The sequence below is a fragment of the Saprolegnia diclina genome (genome assembly GCF_000281045.1).
Source record: "Saprolegnia diclina VS20 unplaced genomic scaffold supercont1.62, whole genome shotgun sequence".
Classification (NCBI taxonomy): Eukaryota; Oomycota; class Saprolegniomycetes; order Saprolegniales; family Saprolegniaceae; genus Saprolegnia; species Saprolegnia diclina.
The window spans coordinates 93,325-109,472 of NW_008246129.1; the positions used below are offsets into that span (position 1 = coordinate 93,325).

Here is a 16,148-nt window from a genome sequence, read left to right on the forward strand (position 1 = left end):
AGCAACCAACGATAGCGATAGCACGACTCGGGCGCTGGCACTCACCACCAACCTCAATTATCTACTCCTACAACGAGCTGCACATTGCTTTGACCCGAGTCCGTTGAGATGGTCATGACCTAGTCGAAGTTGTCGGTAGTAGGTGGTGGTACAAAGATGTGGAGTCGTGTATTAGGTGTATTTTGACCTCCAATAGCCTTGCCGATACCACAGGCTGCGCTGGTCGGCCGTGTCGATCACCGGTATCCACTCACTCGATGATCGTTGCAAGCCCACGTCTTCCATGGACCGTATGAGTCGCTGCTTCTCTTCGAGGAGGTGAGCGCCAGAGGGTGCTGTCTCTGGCAGCGGGGTCTCTGGTGCAGGCTTGTAGTCGCTCACGTAACTGGATCGTGGAGCCGGCGGCGGTGTCGTCGACGCTTCAAAAAGCTGTTGGAACTGGGCGTGAAGGACGCCAAGCTGGTGTTGCAGGTGTGATGAGAGCTGCGGATCCGTCGCCACATTGGTGGGTGCCGGCGATACGACCTGCGGAGGCGGTGGGAACGTTCCGTGCAGCGGTCGCTGCGTCAGGTAGACTCGAATCGTATGCAGCTGTTCCTAGGTCCTTCATTGTGCGCAAGTGTCGGTTGATTCCTCCCACGAATATACCATGAGGTGTTTGTTGTTGTCTTCGAGACGCGAGATTTCCTTGGTGAGAAAGTCCTTCTCGGACGCAAACGTTTGTATCTGGCGCTCGAGGTCGCGCTTCGCTTCGTGCCAATGCGCTTCCCGCGTCGTTGTTTGCTGGCGCTCTTGTAGCCAGCTGTCTTGGTACTCGGCCTTGATCTTCTCGACCATGTCGTCGCACCGCTTCTTCCACTCGTCGCTCGCGCTAGCTCCACAGCTGTAAGAATGCAACGCAAAACAGCATCATAGTGTACCGCTGCGTGGCGGCGGCAGCAAGCTGCGGGATCTGTGCCGTCCACTGCTTCTTGGCGTTGTCCGCTTCCGCGGCCCAGAGACGCTCGGCCTGGGTTTTGACCGACACTTCGTTGGCCAGCGCCCGCTCAAGCTCGATAATCTTTTGCTCGAGCAGCTTGGTTTGGCCCCGAAGTTCGTTGATCAAATGGTGGTTCTCGCCTTCAATGTTGCGGGCCTTCGCACGACCAAGCTCTTCCTTACTAAACAAGGTATCGATGAGTATATCCAAAACACATACATTCGTACATTTCCAAGAGCTCCGTGTCCCGCTGCTCGACGCGGCTCACTTCTTTGAGGCGCCACTTTTCCGCTGTCGAAAACTTTTCTTCGGCGCGCGAAATGTCATATTCGAGCCTACCAATGGTTGATCATCATCGAATACAAGGCCAAAGACAATATTGTCACGGGACACAGTACAAGAAAGGTGCATATGGAATGCCTACCGTGCATTTTGGCTCTCAAGCTCTCGGATGCGGTATAAATACTTGTCGAGGTCGGTCCGGTGCTACGCCAGTATTTTGAAATCGGACAATGCATCGATCGACTGTACCTCGGCTCGAAGCGTCTGAATCTGGGCGTCCATGGCTCCAATTTTTTTTTCAATGCTGACTTTTTCACCCGCGAGCATCTCGAACCGCTGCTTTTCCATAAACTCCTTGCGCGCGTACTCCTCGATTTGCACTAGAGCATGCCATGAGTCACCAGTCTCTGGAGGTGTAGGCAGTGCAACCTTTGTATTGCATGAGCTGCGAAGTGTCCACCGACTGCGCTTGCTTCAGGTTCCGAAGCTCAAACTCCAAATTTGCTTTTTGATCCCGAACACGGCCCAGGTCCAGATTGAGGCTTTCGTTGTCCTTCTTTAATGCTTGGACTTCGCCAAACTGGCCCAGGGCGCGCTCCTTCTCGCGCCGCATCTAGGCACAAGAGGCATGCTTAAGCCGCGACCAAACAAGGGCACGCACCTCGTTGAGAGCGTCGTTGGCGACCGAGAGCGCATGGGCGTGGGCCTCCTTCTCTGCTTTTGCAGCGACCCCAAGCGTCTCCAAATCGCGCTGGACGGCTTGCAGTCGGTCTTGCCTACACATATTATGTCGCACGCACATCTTGCATCCTGTTTGTACCAGGATTTCACACTCTGTTCCAAAAGCCGCTTTTCGTCCGCGAACGCCATTGTTGCCGAGCGTTCCTTGTCTTCGAGTCGGCGCACATGTAGAGCCTGTTGCAGACCGTGACAATCAGCTTTTCAAGCCTGGAAGTTGCCATCACCAGCTCGTCGCCGTGCGCAGTGGCAGTGCGCCATTTGTCCTTGGTGTCTTGAAGCTGACGCTCCACGTCTTGCAGCTGCTGCGACATGTCATCGGTCGCTTTCGCCTGGAGCTTGAGCTTGGCCTCGAGCTGACTCGTTTGTGCGTCGAGCTGGTCGCGCTGCGAGGCTTGTGCGGCGTCCGCTTCGCTGCATTTCTTTTGTGCAAGCGCCAGTGCTGCTATAGTCTCGGCGTGGACAGCATTCTACACCTTAGCATGAGCGATGGCGTTGCAACAGAATGTTCGCATACGAGGTCCTCGACAACTTTGGCGTGATCCTTGGCTGTTTTGAGGGCGTCGTCTTCGAGCTCCGAAATGCGCTTCTTGAGCTTCTCAAGCTCGCCAGTCGAGTGCTGGAGTGTAATGTTGGTTGCTTGGCGCAGCAAGAGCTGCTCCTGCAGCGCTTCCACCTAACCGTTCGGTTGAATCTTGCTTTATGCAAAGCACGCCAATACTTCGATTGCATGCTCCTTCTTGAGCGCTGCGAGCGAGTCCTCGCGCTTTTGGATGGCGCGACTGTGCTCGTCTTTGGCTGTTTCGAGCTGCGCTTGCGCCTCGGCTATTTCTTTGGTCTTGGCGTCCACGTCAGCGCGAAGCCCGTCGAGGGCACGGGACGCGTCCGGATCGCCCTTTGTTGTCTGCGCCTCGAGCGCTGCGACCTTGGTTTTGAGCTCGTTGATCTTCATGCGCAGGTAGTTGGCTTCTTTTGCTTCCGTCTCGGCGGCCTCCTTTCCCCGACGCAGCGTCTCGTTCTCTTGGTTGAGTTTGTCACGCGTGGTCTTGGCTTGCTTCTCAGCCGTCTCATGGCTCTTTTTGAGCTGGGCGATCTCGGCGCGAAGGGTTTCGATCTGTTTCTCGGCCTCCTTGTTGGTACTCGTAGGTACGGTGCTGCCCATTGTCTTGATCGCTGTCGTTGCCGTCGTTGTCACTGTCGGTGCCATGGGCGTCGAGAGCAGTGGCGTCGGCGTCGGCACCGCTTTCGACACTACCGTGTGCTCCTCTGTCTTTTTGATGGATGACACGATGCTAAAACTTTTGGGCATCGGCGTTGGCGACGGCTAATGCGATATAAACACTCGTTGACAGGCAGATGTACATACCACATCAAAGTCGTCTTCGTCGTCGAGAAGCCACGCCTTCGAGTCTTTCCCAAAGGCCGATCCGGCGCTCGTGACCGGCGCTGGCTTGTTGGAAGTGATGTCTTCGATCGTGTCGACCATGTCGAATTCATGCACCGACGTCTGGCGCCGGCCGAGATCCTTCTTGGGCGCGCTATTGAATGCGAGCTTCTTGGCGTCCTCTTCCTTCTTCTTCGCAATCATCTCCTTGTAGTGGCCGTCCATCGGGTGCTCCCAAATGCTCTCTTCACTGTTGACGTTGAAGTAGTAGATCGTGCCATCGTCCGTCTCGCCTACGACAGACTTGAACGAAGTCCATCGCCACAACCACAGAAAAACCTTGCTCCCAGTCGTCAGGTAGCGGCGCTGTTAGCGCCTCCTCCACGATCCAGAGATATTGTGCTTCTTGGATCGGGTCGAGTCCCAGCGTCCGCGCATGTTCGTGCAGCGCCTCCTTGTACTCGGGGCTCGACTTGTCCATGGCCCCGCAGTAGCCGCCTATTCATAGGCGACCGTTTCCTCACCACCGTCGAATGCATTGATGATAGCAATCCTATGTTGTCCGTCGCTTGTGTAGTTACATTCTTCCATCGTGAAGTTGGAGCTACCAAGACGCTCGACGCCTTCGTGCGACCTCTCCCCCAAGTAGTCTCGTGCCCGAGCACGCATTTCATACCTTCGACGATACAAAGCTTCGGCCGTGACTGCACGTTACCGACAACCCGACAAACGTGCAGTGCATGTGGCTGCAATAGTGACAAGCAAAAGTCACCAGTACTCAGCGACTCGATGAAACGTGGGGTTCATGCGCGCAGCGTGCTCGGCGACAACAAGGCTCCATCCCGAGCTCAACGCACGAATGATGATTGCAGTTGTCTCTTGGCTTCCAAGTCAAGAAATACGAGGTCAACGGTATCGGTTACACTTGTTTTCTGGGTGGCGGAACATGCTCCCATGCCTCGCACCTGCCCCCAAAGCTCTGGAATCTCGCGCGCCATCGCTTGCGCACACGGACGCTCATATCGACAACGAAGTCGCTCGCTTGCGCAGCTTGCATATCGCCGACGTTCCGCGCATGAGCGATCTTAGCGTCTTCCGCGTTCGCCGCGACGCCCTTGGTACGCCTTGTACGATAGAGAAGGCACTATTCACCGGCGGTCTAGATGTCAGTGCAACGGGCCGCTCGACGCTCTATACATTGCAGAAAGCTCGACTCGAGATGGAGCGACGCCGACCTGCTTCGTTTGCTTTTGCTTTGCCGCCCTCCGCCCTGGAGCCGTCGCCTCGTCCATCCCCACGCTTTGTGGCACCCGTCGTCGCATCACCGCGAGCTTCCGTGCAGGCTGAGCCACGAGCACCGATGCCAACTCAAGAGAGTCACGGCATCAACACCAGTCCTCGAAGGCAGCACTATCACGTGACGTACCGCGCGAATGCATTGCAAGCTCCAGAGAGCGTCTGCACGCACAACGACGCGGCGCATAGTAACAACGACACGGAACGGCAACGACCGCGGCGAAGACGACATGTCAAGTCAACGCGACAGCCGCAGTTGTCGTGCCCGCTGCCAATCAACCCGATCGACCCGCGGGACCGACTACTGCAGCTCCACGACATTTCCGAGTTTGACTTGCGCGTGTGCCACTCGCCGCGGGCCGTGACCGCGTACCACGGCCACCTGAGCGACTACAACCTCGAGGAGCTCATGGCCAAAACGGGATTCACGCGGCTCGAGCTCTATACGCTCTGGAGCCGCTTCAAGGCGCTCTGTTCGCTCTCGCGGTCGCCCGCCGGCGTCGACCAAGCCACGTTTCGGCGCGCCGTGCCGCTGCTGTCCGTGGAGGACGAGATGTTTGTGGACCGCGTCTTTGCCATCTTGGATGACGATTACTCGGGCGTCATCGAGTGGCGCGAGTTCATTCGCGCCATGTCAGCGCTCGAGAAGGGCGACTTGCGCGCGCGGATCGTGTTTTTGTTTGAAGTTTACGATCTAAACGGCGACGAAAAGCTCAGTCGCGACGAACTCATGGCGTTCTTCATATCGGGCCTCATGGTTTCGTCCGACGACAAGAACGTGCAGGACATGGCGCAGCACTTTGCCGACGAAATCCTCTTGGCGCTGGGCGTCACGCCGGCTGAAGGCGCGACCATTTCGATCCCGGAGGTCGCGGCGTTCATCGAGAAGGCCGAAATGGAAGACATCTACTCGATCTTTGGCCGCACGATGCTCAACGAGCTCGACAAGCAAACGCCCAAGCCGGACGCGGACCTCGCATTGGTCAACGAGACGCTCGAGACGACCTCGATTGTGTACCGCATGTCGCACACGATGCGCATGGACAACGTTTGACCATTCTAACGTTAACGTTACCAGTACAGCTCGAAATTGTGCGCGAAGCCAACCTCGAGAGATTTGGTCCATAACTCAATGCAATTGTAGTACTTGGACAAAAGAGGGCGCGATGGGAGCTGACAGAACGGAACGGACAGTGCGAGCTGGTTGTCAACATTTGGTGCTCGCAAAGAGGTACCCCGGGCGTCCAGGAGAAGTGAAATGGTCAGATACACTGGTTCCCACCGTTTTGGCTCTATGTTCGGCCAAATTCAGCTCATTTGCATTGGCGTCCTTGTTCATTTTGTCCATTGTCACCGCCTTTGAATACGTTCGAGTATCACGGCTGATTCTTATGCTTTCGAAAGCAGCCGTGGACGCGCCATGGTTGCGTCCGAAGTACGCTGATATCATCAGCTATCACCTCAATGGTGGCGAATTCAGGCAGCTAGGTCTTCTAGTAACGTTAGTCGACGACAGCAAATAAAACCGCTGGAGCTCCGCGTTGATCAGGCAGCCCTGGTCTCGACAACCCCCGTTCGCCAAAACACCGGAACCTCGTTGCGGGATCCCTGCCATTCCCAATTAAAAGTCGCAGTCCACACCAACTCTGGTGCCAGTACGCGGTATCCGGGGTACTTTCATTTATCATGAGAAATTCCTCCACAAAAAAAGAATACGACTTGGGTGCCAAGACTGTACTCAGGAATGACTCATCGTGATCATATAACACAATCCGCTGATCGGGCGTCGATTACTTGCCGCGCCTCCTAGAAGCCGTTGGAGAAGCATGGCTACTTGACGATATGTACTGTAGATGTCCACGACTACACGCCCACGATCGTAATATGTGGTCACCCAAGACTCCAAGCCAGGCAAGGCCAGCGGTGGTCGGACAGGCCGTGTGGCCAGATGCCGTCGTAGCTACCAAGAGAAGGGCGGCAATATCTGGCCCGTTGCAAGGGGACGCGACGACACAGGTGACGCAAGCGACCGCGTGGCTGCTTCAAAGGTGACGTCGACACACACCAGACAAGGGCTACATTGCGAGAGCAGCTAGCACCAAGCGTGGTCCTTGCCGTCGCGCGACGGTCCTCGTCGGTTGGTGCTCGCCGTAAACGAGACAGGCGACCGCTTCACGCAGACGGCACGAGCTTCAACTTGAATATCAGCGCTGCTTGCAGCCAATTGCCGTTTTTTGCGCGAGATTCGCTTTTTGATTGGACGATAGGAAGGTATTTTATCCAATCGTATGGCGGTTCCGAGATCTTTCCCTGAACAAACGAACCCATGTCACACTCGCAGAATTCAACCGTCGATGACGAGCTACGGCAGCATCGCCCTCAACGCGCCGGACGCCGTCGACACCACGCGCAGCCAGCGCCAGCGGCTCGCGGTCGCCGCCACCGGCCTCGTCGCGCTCACAGCTGCGGGCGCGCTGGTCGCATGGAGCCTCGCGCCGACGCCAGCGGCCTGGGACGTCGTCGTCGTTGGTGGCGGGCCCGCCGGCCTCGTCGCCGCCGAGTACTTGTCACGCGACCCTAGCATCTCAGTGCTGCTCCTTGAAGCCGGCGGTCCCAGCCTCCAGGTATCCACTACTTCTCTTAATGCATGGCTCAGCGTGATGGTGCGGTAGTGCACAGGGGGTACCATGGTGCCCGAGTACGCTGCTTCGACGGGCTGGACGCTCTTTGACATCCCCGGTGCGTCGACCCGTCTTTTGCGTGCGAATTACATTGGTGCTCAGCTACACGTAGGCGAGTACGCGCATGTAGCGTTCGGCTTGCCAAAGTCGGTGACCGACGTCTGGCGCATCGACGAGCTGTCCTCGCCGCAGAACCACCTAGCCAAGATCCTTGGCGGCTCGTCGTCCATCAACGCAGCGTTGTACTTTCGCACACCCGACAACTACGTCGACGAGATCGACTGGCCCGTGTCGGCGACGACCGTCCGCAACGGGTATTATACTTCCTCCCCGTATCCTTTCCACGGTTCAACGATGAGCTAGCTTTGCAGCGATCGAGCGCTTCTTTGGATGGACAGACACGCCGTCAATGGACGGACGCCGGTACGCCCAAGGCGTCTACAACACGCTCGCGTCGGCCTTGCAGCTGGCCAACTATTCGGAGCACGATCTGAACCATGACACGAATGCAAAGCACCGCGTCTTTGGACATCCTCCCTTTACGGTCAAGGACGGGTCCGTCTCGCTCGCTGAGTTTGGGCTCCTAACAAAGTACGTAGACTGCGGGACTCGCCCGCCAAGACCTTTCTCGGAGCGATGGCCCACCGACCAAACTTTGCGCTGCGACTTGGCGCACGCGTCGAGCAAATCGTGCATGCCAACGGCAAGGCCACCCACGTGCTCTACAAGGAAGACGCTGCCAATGCGGCATCCGTACACGATCTTTCGGCTGCAAAATACCATTTGTAATCTATGGGTAGGTGATGCATGAAGCCATCCTCAGTGCTCGCGGCGCCGTCCTCGTGGCCACGGGCGCGCTCTTGTCGCCGCGTTTGCTCCTGCAATCGGGCATCGGCCCCCTCAGCCAACGCGACCTCGTGCGCATTTTCGTTCCTGTGAATGAGAGGGTGACGCAGCAAACATAGGTCACGAAGCGTCCGCTGCCGTCGCCGCTTCGAGCGGACGCGTGGCTGCAGAACGAGAACGTGGGCGCCCACATCTTTGACGCGCACCAAGTGGCTCTGACGTTCCGCACAGCCAACGTCTCGAATAGCTCGGGCTTTGGCTTTGACTACATGCGCCCGTCGCCCTCCGTTTTGGACCAGTTTGTAAAGACGCGGTCGGGCCCCATGGCGAGCGCCAACCCTGTGCTCATTGCGTACGAGACGGTCGCCGATGCCTTCTCGGGCCACAGCTTCCAGTTTCAGCTCTCGGTCTTCCCGCACGTTATGCCCAACCTGGAGTTATCGCCGCCCGCGAACGACCAGGAAATGGACTGGACCATTTGCTTTACGCTCAACAACCCGCTCTCGCGGGACCGCGCGGGGTTCTTTCCCAACGGAAGTTACTCGGGAGCGATGGCGGGGCACCTCTACTGGTCGCACCCGGCCGACGCGCGCATGATGGCAACGTTCATCCAGAGCACCATCGACCAGATTGCGGCATACTCCAAGCAGGCGACCGTCCCCGTCTTTCCAGCGCCTTCGGTATCCCAGAGTTGGTGCTGGCGGAAGAGTCACGTCGTGTATGTAGGCGCTGCAGTGGGCGACGTGGGCGACCAATCGAACGTCGTGGATTGTGCAGCACACGCTTATCACAGATCACTTTGGCGGCGCTTGCATCGTTGCGTCCAACCGCAGCAACGACCGGTGTGCGGACGAGACCTTCCGCGTGCTCGGCACATCCAACGTGTTTGTGGGCGACGGCAGCGTCGTCAAGAGCGGCAACGTCAACCCGTATGGCTTTGTCATGTACACGGGGTACGAGGCCGCCACGCACGTCGACGCTTATCTGCGCGCGTGACCAACTAGACTTTGCATTTGAAATATAAATTTACGTGTATATACCAACGATTTAGATTGTTCTGACCGCGCGTTCGACGAAGGGTAGTAGGGTTTACGGCTTGTAGCACTCACGACCCTCCAGTCGAGTTGATGTGATGGAAGGGCGCGTGCCTAGCTCTTTTCTCCACGCTGCATGACTGTTCCAACGCCGCACATGCAGCTCGAGTAGGAAACAAAGAGGCCGGAAAGGAATACACGTTGCGAGAACGTTAAGTTGCTTCGAGGTCGGACTCGGAGAGCTACCGACACCCCATTTTTGGTCACGCCACGTGACAAGAGCTATCTGTACCTGCAGCGTGCGGGCGATGGCCTCGGAAAAATTGAAGCGGGTGCGCGCCGGAGGCTTCCCGCGAACACGCGCGCCCGCTTGTTTCCTCTGATCGCTTTATCAGTGCCGAGTGACCGTGACATATGCGGAAGCGCACCACTTGGTTGACTTTGATGGGACTCGTGGAGGCGATCGGGAGAGTCACGGGCGGCGACGGAGACCCGAGTGGTTTCTACGTTTCTGTGACGCCAAGTTCAGTAAGCACTCGCACCAATGGCTTGAGGGGAGAAAGCGGCAAGGGTGGCAACGATGTCGACTCGGTGGGTCTACGCACCGGCACGGACATCCTTTGGCTACCAGCATAGTCGTTGACGTACGTGGAAGGCTCTTCTTGCAGGGTTGGCGCGCTACCGTCCGTGGTTGTCTACGCCGGCGCGTGCTTTCCACATGTGCACCACATGCCTTACGTTGTAGTTGTGGGCTTTCAGGCGCGAGTTGCGACTCGGTATTCGCTTGCTGCCGTGCTTGACTTTCTTTCCTGGGTACACGACCTTGACGCCGACTTCGATCCGCCCCGTTTCGATCTGTGGCAAGTGAAAGAGCGGCAGAGGCTCGCCCGGTGCTGGCTTCTCGACCGACGGCTACGCAACCCGCGTCTTCAGACGATGCAGCAACAACGGCAAGTCGAGATACCTCTGCGACGGTGGGCACCTGCGACGGACGCCGGTGCTTTGGCGACGGTTTGATCGACGGCGACCGGTGGACCTCGGGCGGCGCGGCTTCTGGGGTTGCAATGTTGTACGGAAGGTCCAATGTCAAATGCAGCGGCAAATTGCGCAATGGCGGGGCTGCCGCCGAGATGTGGCCGCCGTCACCGTCGTGGTGCGGTCGTTCAAGGAGCTCCTTCTTGCGTTTGGCCACGAGCTCGTCGTGCTGGCGCGTCGCTTCAACGGCTTCGAGGTACGCGAGAATGTCCCGTCGGCGGGCGAGCTCTCGGGGCGACAGCTGCCGCGGCGTGCCGAGCGAAAAGATGTTGGAAAACGTCGTGCTGTCAGAGGCGCGGTCGTCCCGCGTCGCGTCGAGCTTGATCTCGACGTCCTCCAAATTCAGCTTGTTGGAGACGATCCCTGCTGCGATCGTGATGCGTCCGCCACGACCAACAAACGTGCCGCGGACTGTCGACTGTTTGTTGTTATCGGGTGACACGGGTGGCGGCTGCGGCCGCGCGGGTACCTCGTGCGGCGTGTGTACGTCCATGGGGTAGCTCTTCGGTTCCATTGGGCACGCAAAAGCGACAGTTGGCACAAAGCTGCTCGTGCGCACCGCGCTTTTGACCTGTTTCTCGGCGGCCTTGAGTGCTTTTGCGCACACCTTGGTCAGTTCTGGCGCCGTGATCGATTGGCCGTGGGCGTGCGCGGCCATGAAGGTCACCTAGGGTGTCGCCTCAAGCGCTTGTTGAAGGAGGAGACGGCACCTCGGCTGGGGACAAGAAAAGTGGGAGCGACCCTAGCACGGAGGCAAACTCGACGTCGCCGCAGACGTGCCCGTCGCCGTCGATGCTCACGGTGGCAACAATCTTCCGGACACTGGTCGGGTTTTGCTGGCAGTAGGAGAGCGTTCGCTGAATGGCGTGGACCAATGGCGCGGTATCTGTCGCTGCGTGGACGACCGTGGACACGGGGACGTCAGCACACGCGTCAAAGCTCGCCGAGCTGGCGATGGTGATCATGGCTTGGATGTCAAACACCTCTTGCACAAGGCGCTGGCTCACACTGCGCAGCTACAATTACCACAGCCCACGTGAGCGCAAGCGTCCGAGTACTACGATGCCACGTACAACTGCGGCGGTGAGTGCCGTTGTTTGCGAGATGACGCCGACGTGGTCGATGACGTCGGCGAGCATCTCCATGGCCACGTCGTCGCTAGTCTCGAGGCAGAATGGCTTGCGCTCGTCCGGCGCCTCCGTGGGCGCGTCGGCGTCCATCGTCGGTGTGCCAGTGCTGGCGACGGGGTCTATTTCAGTGCCACGACGGAAACGCCAGCGACTAAATGCAGACAACGAGGAAAGTGCAACCTCGCCAAGGCAAAGTCGACACGAGGCTGCATTCTGCTCTGACAAATGCGCCCACCCATGGCGCTCACCGCTCCATCGACGCCCCAAGCGACTGCTCACATGGAGGTGCTCATTCGCTGCATACAGCCGGCTTGAAGAGTGGAATGCGCAAGCACCTACATCTCTTGTTCTCAACGTGCTTTGCCCACGCAGCTTCCATTGTCGCCGCATTCCCGTTGTACAGCGGCCCAGGTTTGCGAACGACGAGAGGGCGGTGGTGTCTGACTAGTTGTCGAGTGTCACGTGTATTTCGGTGCTGCATGCACAACTATATTATGTCACTGCGCGAGGACTAGCTCGACCTAATGCCCCACGAGCTCTTCTGTTTCGTCTGTCTCGAGCGGTCCTGGGACAGAGGCAAGGATAACGCATGGACTTCGTGTGCTTTCGTGGCGGTGATGATCGCCACCGAAGTCCATATGCGATGGAACATCGGGCCGGCCCACGACCGGCCTCATCGCTGCCGTCGTCACCTCCATGCATTCCGCCCACGACGGACGATGACGTGGCTATGGCTCGACACTCTTTGGATATCATCATTTGGCGTGTTGAAGGCATGGTCAACGCCGCAGCCAATGTAGGTACCGCGAGCGTACGATCATGGCCGCGTTGCCATTGGCTTCAACGGCTTCATCGCCGACGTGGGCGCTTCCGTGCGATGGCTCCGTGCGATAGCGAGGTACGAATTACCGAGCGAATTCGTCGTACGCGATCGTTAATTCCGGCGCGCGCAGCTACTGCGGGGCGGCGGCACTCGACATTCCTTGGCATTCGTTGCCATTAAATTGGCGCTTGAAGATATTTTAATGACCTATTACACGTCTTTTAATTGGGTGAGCATACAAAGACTAAGTAAAAGGATGTCCAAGGCCGTTTGATTGGGTGCATATTTTTATTCGACGCCACCCCAATGTCATATTATTCTGTTTTTCAGCAATCTAGAAAAATAAAATGTTATCTGCATGATATACATGATATTAGTATGTGAGAAAAAGTATTGGAATAATAATGCGGCGGCCCATTGAAAAAAGGCCGACCACCACACAAATCCCGGCAGGCGTCAGTTGGTATTTTCCAGTCGTAGCTCATGTTGCAAGCCACTTCCAAGGCCAAGGCCGCGATCTCGCGCGCCCTGAAGACCACTGGCGCCCGCGCCGCCTCCACGAAGGGCGGCTACACCATCGTCGACCACGAGTTCGACGCGGTCGTCGTCGGCGCGGGTGGCGCCGGCCTCCGCGCGGCCATGGGCTGCGCCGAAGCTGGCCTCAAGACGGCGTGCATCACCAAGCTCTTCCCGACCCGCTCGCATACGGTCGCTGCGCAGGGTGGCATCAACGCTGCGCTCGCCAACATGACGGAAGACGACTGGCGGTGGCACATGTACGACACGGTCAAGGGCTCGGATTGGCTCGGTGACCAGGATGCTATCCACTACATGTGCAAGGAAGCGCCCCGTGCTGTCCTCGAACTCGAGGCCTACGGTCTCCCGTTCTCGCGCACGGACGACGGCAAGATCTACCAGCGCGCCTTCGGCGGTCAGTCGCTCGACTTCGGCAAGGGTGGCCAGGCCTACCGTTGCGCGTGCGCCGCCGATCGTACCGGCCACGCCATGTTGCACACGCTCTACGGCCGCTCGTTGGCGTTCGATACGTCGTACTTCATTGAGTACTTCGCCTTGGACCTCATCATGAACGACGCCGGCGAGTGCTGCGGTGTCATTGCCATGAACATGGAAGACGGCAGCATCCACCGCTTCCACACCAACAACACGGTATGTAGCGTCGACCACACCTGACTCGAGTGCTCATCAAGTTGGATATAGGTGCTGGCCACGGGTGGTTACGGTCGTGCGTACTTCTCGTGCACGTCGGCGCACACGTGCACGGGTGATGGTACCGGTATGGCGATCCGCGCCGGTATCCCGCTCCAGGACCCCGAGTTTGTCCAGTTCCACCCCACGGGTATCTACGGCGCTGGCTGCTTGATCACGGAGGGCTCGCGTGGTGAGGGCGGTATCCTCCGCAACTCGGAGGGTGAGCGCTTCATGGAGCGTTACGCTCCGAGCGCCAAGGACTTGGCCTCGCGTGATGTCGTCTCGCGTGCCATGACGATGGAGATTCGCGAAGGCCGTGGTGTCGGCAAGGAGAAGGACCACATCTACCTCCACCTTGACCACCTTCCGGCTGAGCTCCTCGCCGAGCGTCTTCCTGGTATCTCGGAGACGGCGGCCATCTTCGCCGGCGTCGACGTCACGAAGGAGCCGATCCCGGTCCTTCCGACGGTGCACTACAACATGGGCGGTATCCCGACCAACCACTTTGGTGAAGTCGTCGTCCCGGACACGACGGGCCTTCCGGACGCCAACCAGATGTACCCCGACAAGGTCGTCAAGGGTCTCTTTGCCGCCGGCGAAGCCGCCTGCGCGTCGGTCCACGGTGCCAACCGCCTCGGTGCCAACTCGCTCCTCGATATCGTCGTGTTTGGCCGCGCCTGCGCCCTTCGCATTGCCGAGATCTCGAAGCCCGGTGAGGCCAAGCGCCCGATGCCGTCGAACGCTGGCGACGCCTCGCTCTCGATGGTCGACTCGCTCCGCTACGCCAACGGCGCGATCCCGACGGCCGACCTCCGCCTCGAGATGCAGAAGACGATGCAGAACGACGCTGCTGTCTACCGCACGCAAGAGACGCTCGCGGAGGGTGTCGAGAAGATCGACAAGATCGTGCCCAAGTTCAAGGACATCAAGGTCACGGACCGCTCGCTCATCTGGAACACGGATCTCATCGAGACGATTGAGCTCAAGAACTTGCTCGCGTGCGCGTCGGCCACCATGCACGGTGCCGAGGCCCGCAAGGAGTCGCGCGGCGCCCACGCCCGCGAGGACTTCTCGACGCGCGACGACGTCAACTGGATGAAGCACACGCTCGCGTACCACAACACGGAGGAAGGCACGACGCACATTGCGTACCGGCCGGTGCACTACCACACGCTCGATGAGGAAGAGTGCAAGACGGTCGCCCCGGTCGCCCGCGTCTACTAAGTCGTTTACACTTCCTACTAATCGATACTTTTCTTGTGCATCTTGACACCCAAACCCACAAACGTCGGACGACGAGTAGCCCAATGCACCCGCCTCTAGGGATCGTGGCGCGACGAAACAGCAGTGTCGAGACGAGGATAGGACACGGGCGTACTGCGCAGACGGCTCGCTTCCTCCCATCCAAGGCCGTACCATACGACGATCGGCCGCTCGGGATGGTCAGGCATGGCCTGCAAAGTGTGTGGCGCACGTCCTTCCTATCGCAGGTTGAGCGCGTTTTATTAAGGTATTCTAGGTGGGTTGCTACTATGTACTAAAAGCAGTCGATCGAATCGACTATGTATCTTCTTCGTGATCGGTCTTCGTGTCGGATCATGTTTCCATGTCGACGTCGTCGGGACTTGGCTCGGCGTCGGGCGACGGCAGGACCTGGATGCGGAAGACGCCGCACTTGGGGCACTTTCTTGTCTTGTCGCACTTGACTTCGTCGCAGTCGTACTGCTTGAGGAACCTGTCATGGAGCTTGTGCAGAACGTGGAAGAGCACGTCGACCTCGAGGGGCGCGAGGCCGGAGGCGTCGATGGTGCCCGTGGTCGCGTACGACTGCACGCGCTCTAGCAGTGTTGCCGACGAGATCGAGTCGGGCGCCGGCTGGCCGCGGGGCGACGACGGGCCGCTGGTGGCAGGGGAGGCTTGGGCGGCCATCTCGGCAGAGGGGCAATGCGGTTCTGAATGGATAACAACCGGCTCGCAAGGCCATTGGCCAAAAAGACGTCTTTTGCGACGTGTCGCATCTCGACGTTGATTGGCCAAATGGTAGGTCGGCTCGTGACCTGGCAGCACGGCGGGTCGCGTGCCGCATTTGGCTCGATGCCTAATCCGCTGTAGACCAGACTAGACGTCAAATACCCATCAAGACGCACAGTCGTCCGTGGCAGCTTGCATCGTTCAGGGCGCTTCGCTCACTTAAAGAGAGCAAACAACCCAGCGAAGGCGGTTTGGCGTGATGTGGCACCTTTTGGGAAGAGCTCTCCGGTGAATGTGTGTGATGGTTCTAGCGCCCCAAGTGACACGCGGTTACGAGCACTTGGCTGACGGTTGTGACGTTGAAGCGGAGGCTAGTGCAGAATGAAAAGGTTTCGAAAATAAGAAGTAACTGAGCTGACCGAGCCGAAATGCTCAACGGGCGCCAAAGTAGTGGGGGCAGTGCTCCGACGCATGCTTGGACAGAGCGTGCGGTCACCAGCGTCTTCCAAGCGCTACGCGTGGTATCGTCGGGCCTCGTGACAGAAGCTGCTTCAACCAGCGAGCTCTGACAAGGTTCGAATTTTGCATTCCAAATTTCCTTCGTTTTGATTGGCCCCACTGCAAGAGCCAATCAACGCAAAGGATCTTGCTTGACAGGGAGCACGGTTTTTGAGTGCAGTTGCTCATTTGCGTCCCGATGCCAAGCCTGCGATCTACCGTCGTAGCGGCTGCTATGGCAG

The 16,148-nt window shown here is 58.3% G+C and overlaps 6 protein-coding genes across 6 annotated transcripts; 3 read left to right on the top strand and 3 right to left on the bottom strand.

Moving 5' to 3' along the window:
- Positions 1 to 143: 143 nt before the first annotated feature.
- SDRG_13644 (hypothetical protein) lies at positions 144 to 3,903 on the bottom strand. The gene is made up of 14 exons (XM_008619741.1): positions 3,723 to 3,903; positions 3,366 to 3,676; positions 2,721 to 3,323; positions 2,517 to 2,675; positions 2,227 to 2,469; positions 2,082 to 2,176; positions 1,923 to 2,037; positions 1,691 to 1,874; positions 1,511 to 1,641; positions 1,404 to 1,465; positions 1,207 to 1,314; positions 921 to 1,160; positions 649 to 871; positions 144 to 597 (listed from the first exon to the last, which is right to left on the bottom strand). The coding sequence occupies exons 1-14, from the start codon at positions 3,862 to 3,864 to the stop codon at positions 172 to 174; spliced, it is 3,042 nt and encodes a 1,013-aa protein (XP_008617963.1). The 5' UTR covers positions 3,865 to 3,903; the 3' UTR covers positions 144 to 171.
- A 392-nt stretch (positions 3,904 to 4,295) lies between these two features.
- Positions 4,296 to 5,787, top strand: SDRG_13645 (hypothetical protein). The gene is made up of 2 exons (XM_008619742.1): positions 4,296 to 4,501; positions 4,547 to 5,787. Exons 1-2 carry the CDS (start codon positions 4,330 to 4,332, stop codon positions 5,731 to 5,733), a joined length of 1,359 nt encoding a protein of 452 aa, XP_008617964.1. The 5' UTR covers positions 4,296 to 4,329; the 3' UTR covers positions 5,734 to 5,787.
- Positions 5,788 to 7,021: 1,234 nt separating this feature from the next.
- SDRG_13646 (hypothetical protein) lies at positions 7,022 to 9,264 on the top strand. Its single transcript, XM_008619743.1, has 8 exons — positions 7,022 to 7,303; positions 7,352 to 7,418; positions 7,473 to 7,674; positions 7,724 to 7,915; positions 7,960 to 8,113; positions 8,161 to 8,277; positions 8,326 to 8,886; positions 8,933 to 9,264. Exons 1-8 carry the CDS (start codon positions 7,034 to 7,036, stop codon positions 9,200 to 9,202), a joined length of 1,833 nt encoding a protein of 610 aa, XP_008617965.1. The 5' UTR covers positions 7,022 to 7,033; the 3' UTR covers positions 9,203 to 9,264.
- A 162-nt stretch (positions 9,265 to 9,426) lies between these two features.
- On the bottom strand, positions 9,427 to 11,495 carry SDRG_13647 (hypothetical protein; the record flags this gene model as incomplete). The annotated part of the gene is made up of 9 exons (XM_008619744.1): positions 9,427 to 9,482; positions 9,533 to 9,619; positions 9,669 to 9,743; positions 9,783 to 9,837; positions 9,889 to 9,935; positions 9,979 to 10,152; positions 10,205 to 10,942; positions 10,986 to 11,291; positions 11,349 to 11,495. The coding sequence occupies 9 exons, from the start codon at positions 11,493 to 11,495 to the stop codon at positions 9,453 to 9,455; spliced, it is 1,659 nt and encodes a 552-aa protein (XP_008617966.1). The 3' UTR covers positions 9,427 to 9,452.
- A 1,185-nt stretch (positions 11,496 to 12,680) lies between these two features.
- On the top strand, positions 12,681 to 14,701 carry SDRG_13648 (succinate dehydrogenase [ubiquinone] flavoprotein subunit, mitochondrial). The gene is made up of 2 exons (XM_008619745.1): positions 12,681 to 13,395; positions 13,447 to 14,701. Exons 1-2 carry the CDS (start codon positions 12,712 to 12,714, stop codon positions 14,659 to 14,661), a joined length of 1,899 nt encoding a protein of 632 aa, XP_008617967.1. The 5' UTR covers positions 12,681 to 12,711; the 3' UTR covers positions 14,662 to 14,701.
- A 191-nt stretch (positions 14,702 to 14,892) lies between these two features.
- Positions 14,893 to 15,386, bottom strand: SDRG_13649 (hypothetical protein). Its single transcript, XM_008619746.1, has one exon. The coding sequence runs from the start codon at positions 15,364 to 15,366 to the stop codon at positions 15,034 to 15,036; it is 333 nt and encodes a 110-aa protein (XP_008617968.1). The 5' UTR covers positions 15,367 to 15,386; the 3' UTR covers positions 14,893 to 15,033.
- Positions 15,387 to 16,148: the final 762 nt, after the last annotated feature.

Coding starts and splice junctions, on each gene's coding strand:
- SDRG_13644 (XM_008619741.1), bottom strand. CDS start 3,864: ATGGACAAGTCGAGCCCCGAGTACAAGGAGGCGCTGCACGAACATGCG. Junction 3,324..3,365: donor ACGAAGACGACTTTGATGTG/GTATGTACATCT, acceptor ATATCGCATTAG/CCGTCGCCAACGCCGATGCC. Junction 2,470..2,516: donor CCAAAGTTGTCGAGGACCTC/GTATGCGAACAT, acceptor GCTAAGGTGTAG/AATGCTGTCCACGCCGAGAC.
- SDRG_13645 (XM_008619742.1), top strand. CDS start 4,330: ATGCTCCCATGCCTCGCACCTGCCCCCAAAGCTCTGGAATCTCGCGCG. Junction 4,502..4,546: donor CGTTCGCCGCGACGCCCTTG/GTACGCCTTGTA, acceptor CCGGCGGTCTAG/ATGTCAGTGCAACGGGCCGC.
- SDRG_13646 (XM_008619743.1), top strand. CDS start 7,034: ATGACGAGCTACGGCAGCATCGCCCTCAACGCGCCGGACGCCGTCGAC. Junction 7,419..7,472: donor GACGCTCTTTGACATCCCCG/GTGCGTCGACCC, acceptor AGCTACACGTAG/GCGAGTACGCGCATGTAGCG. Junction 7,916..7,959: donor CCCTTTACGGTCAAGGACGG/GTCCGTCTCGCT, acceptor CAAAGTACGTAG/ACTGCGGGACTCGCCCGCCA.
- SDRG_13648 (XM_008619745.1), top strand. CDS start 12,712: ATGTTGCAAGCCACTTCCAAGGCCAAGGCCGCGATCTCGCGCGCCCTG. Junction 13,396..13,446: donor GCTTCCACACCAACAACACG/GTATGTAGCGTC, acceptor AGTTGGATATAG/GTGCTGGCCACGGGTGGTTA.
- SDRG_13649 (XM_008619746.1), bottom strand. CDS start 15,366: ATGGCCGCCCAAGCCTCCCCTGCCACCAGCGGCCCGTCGTCGCCCCGC.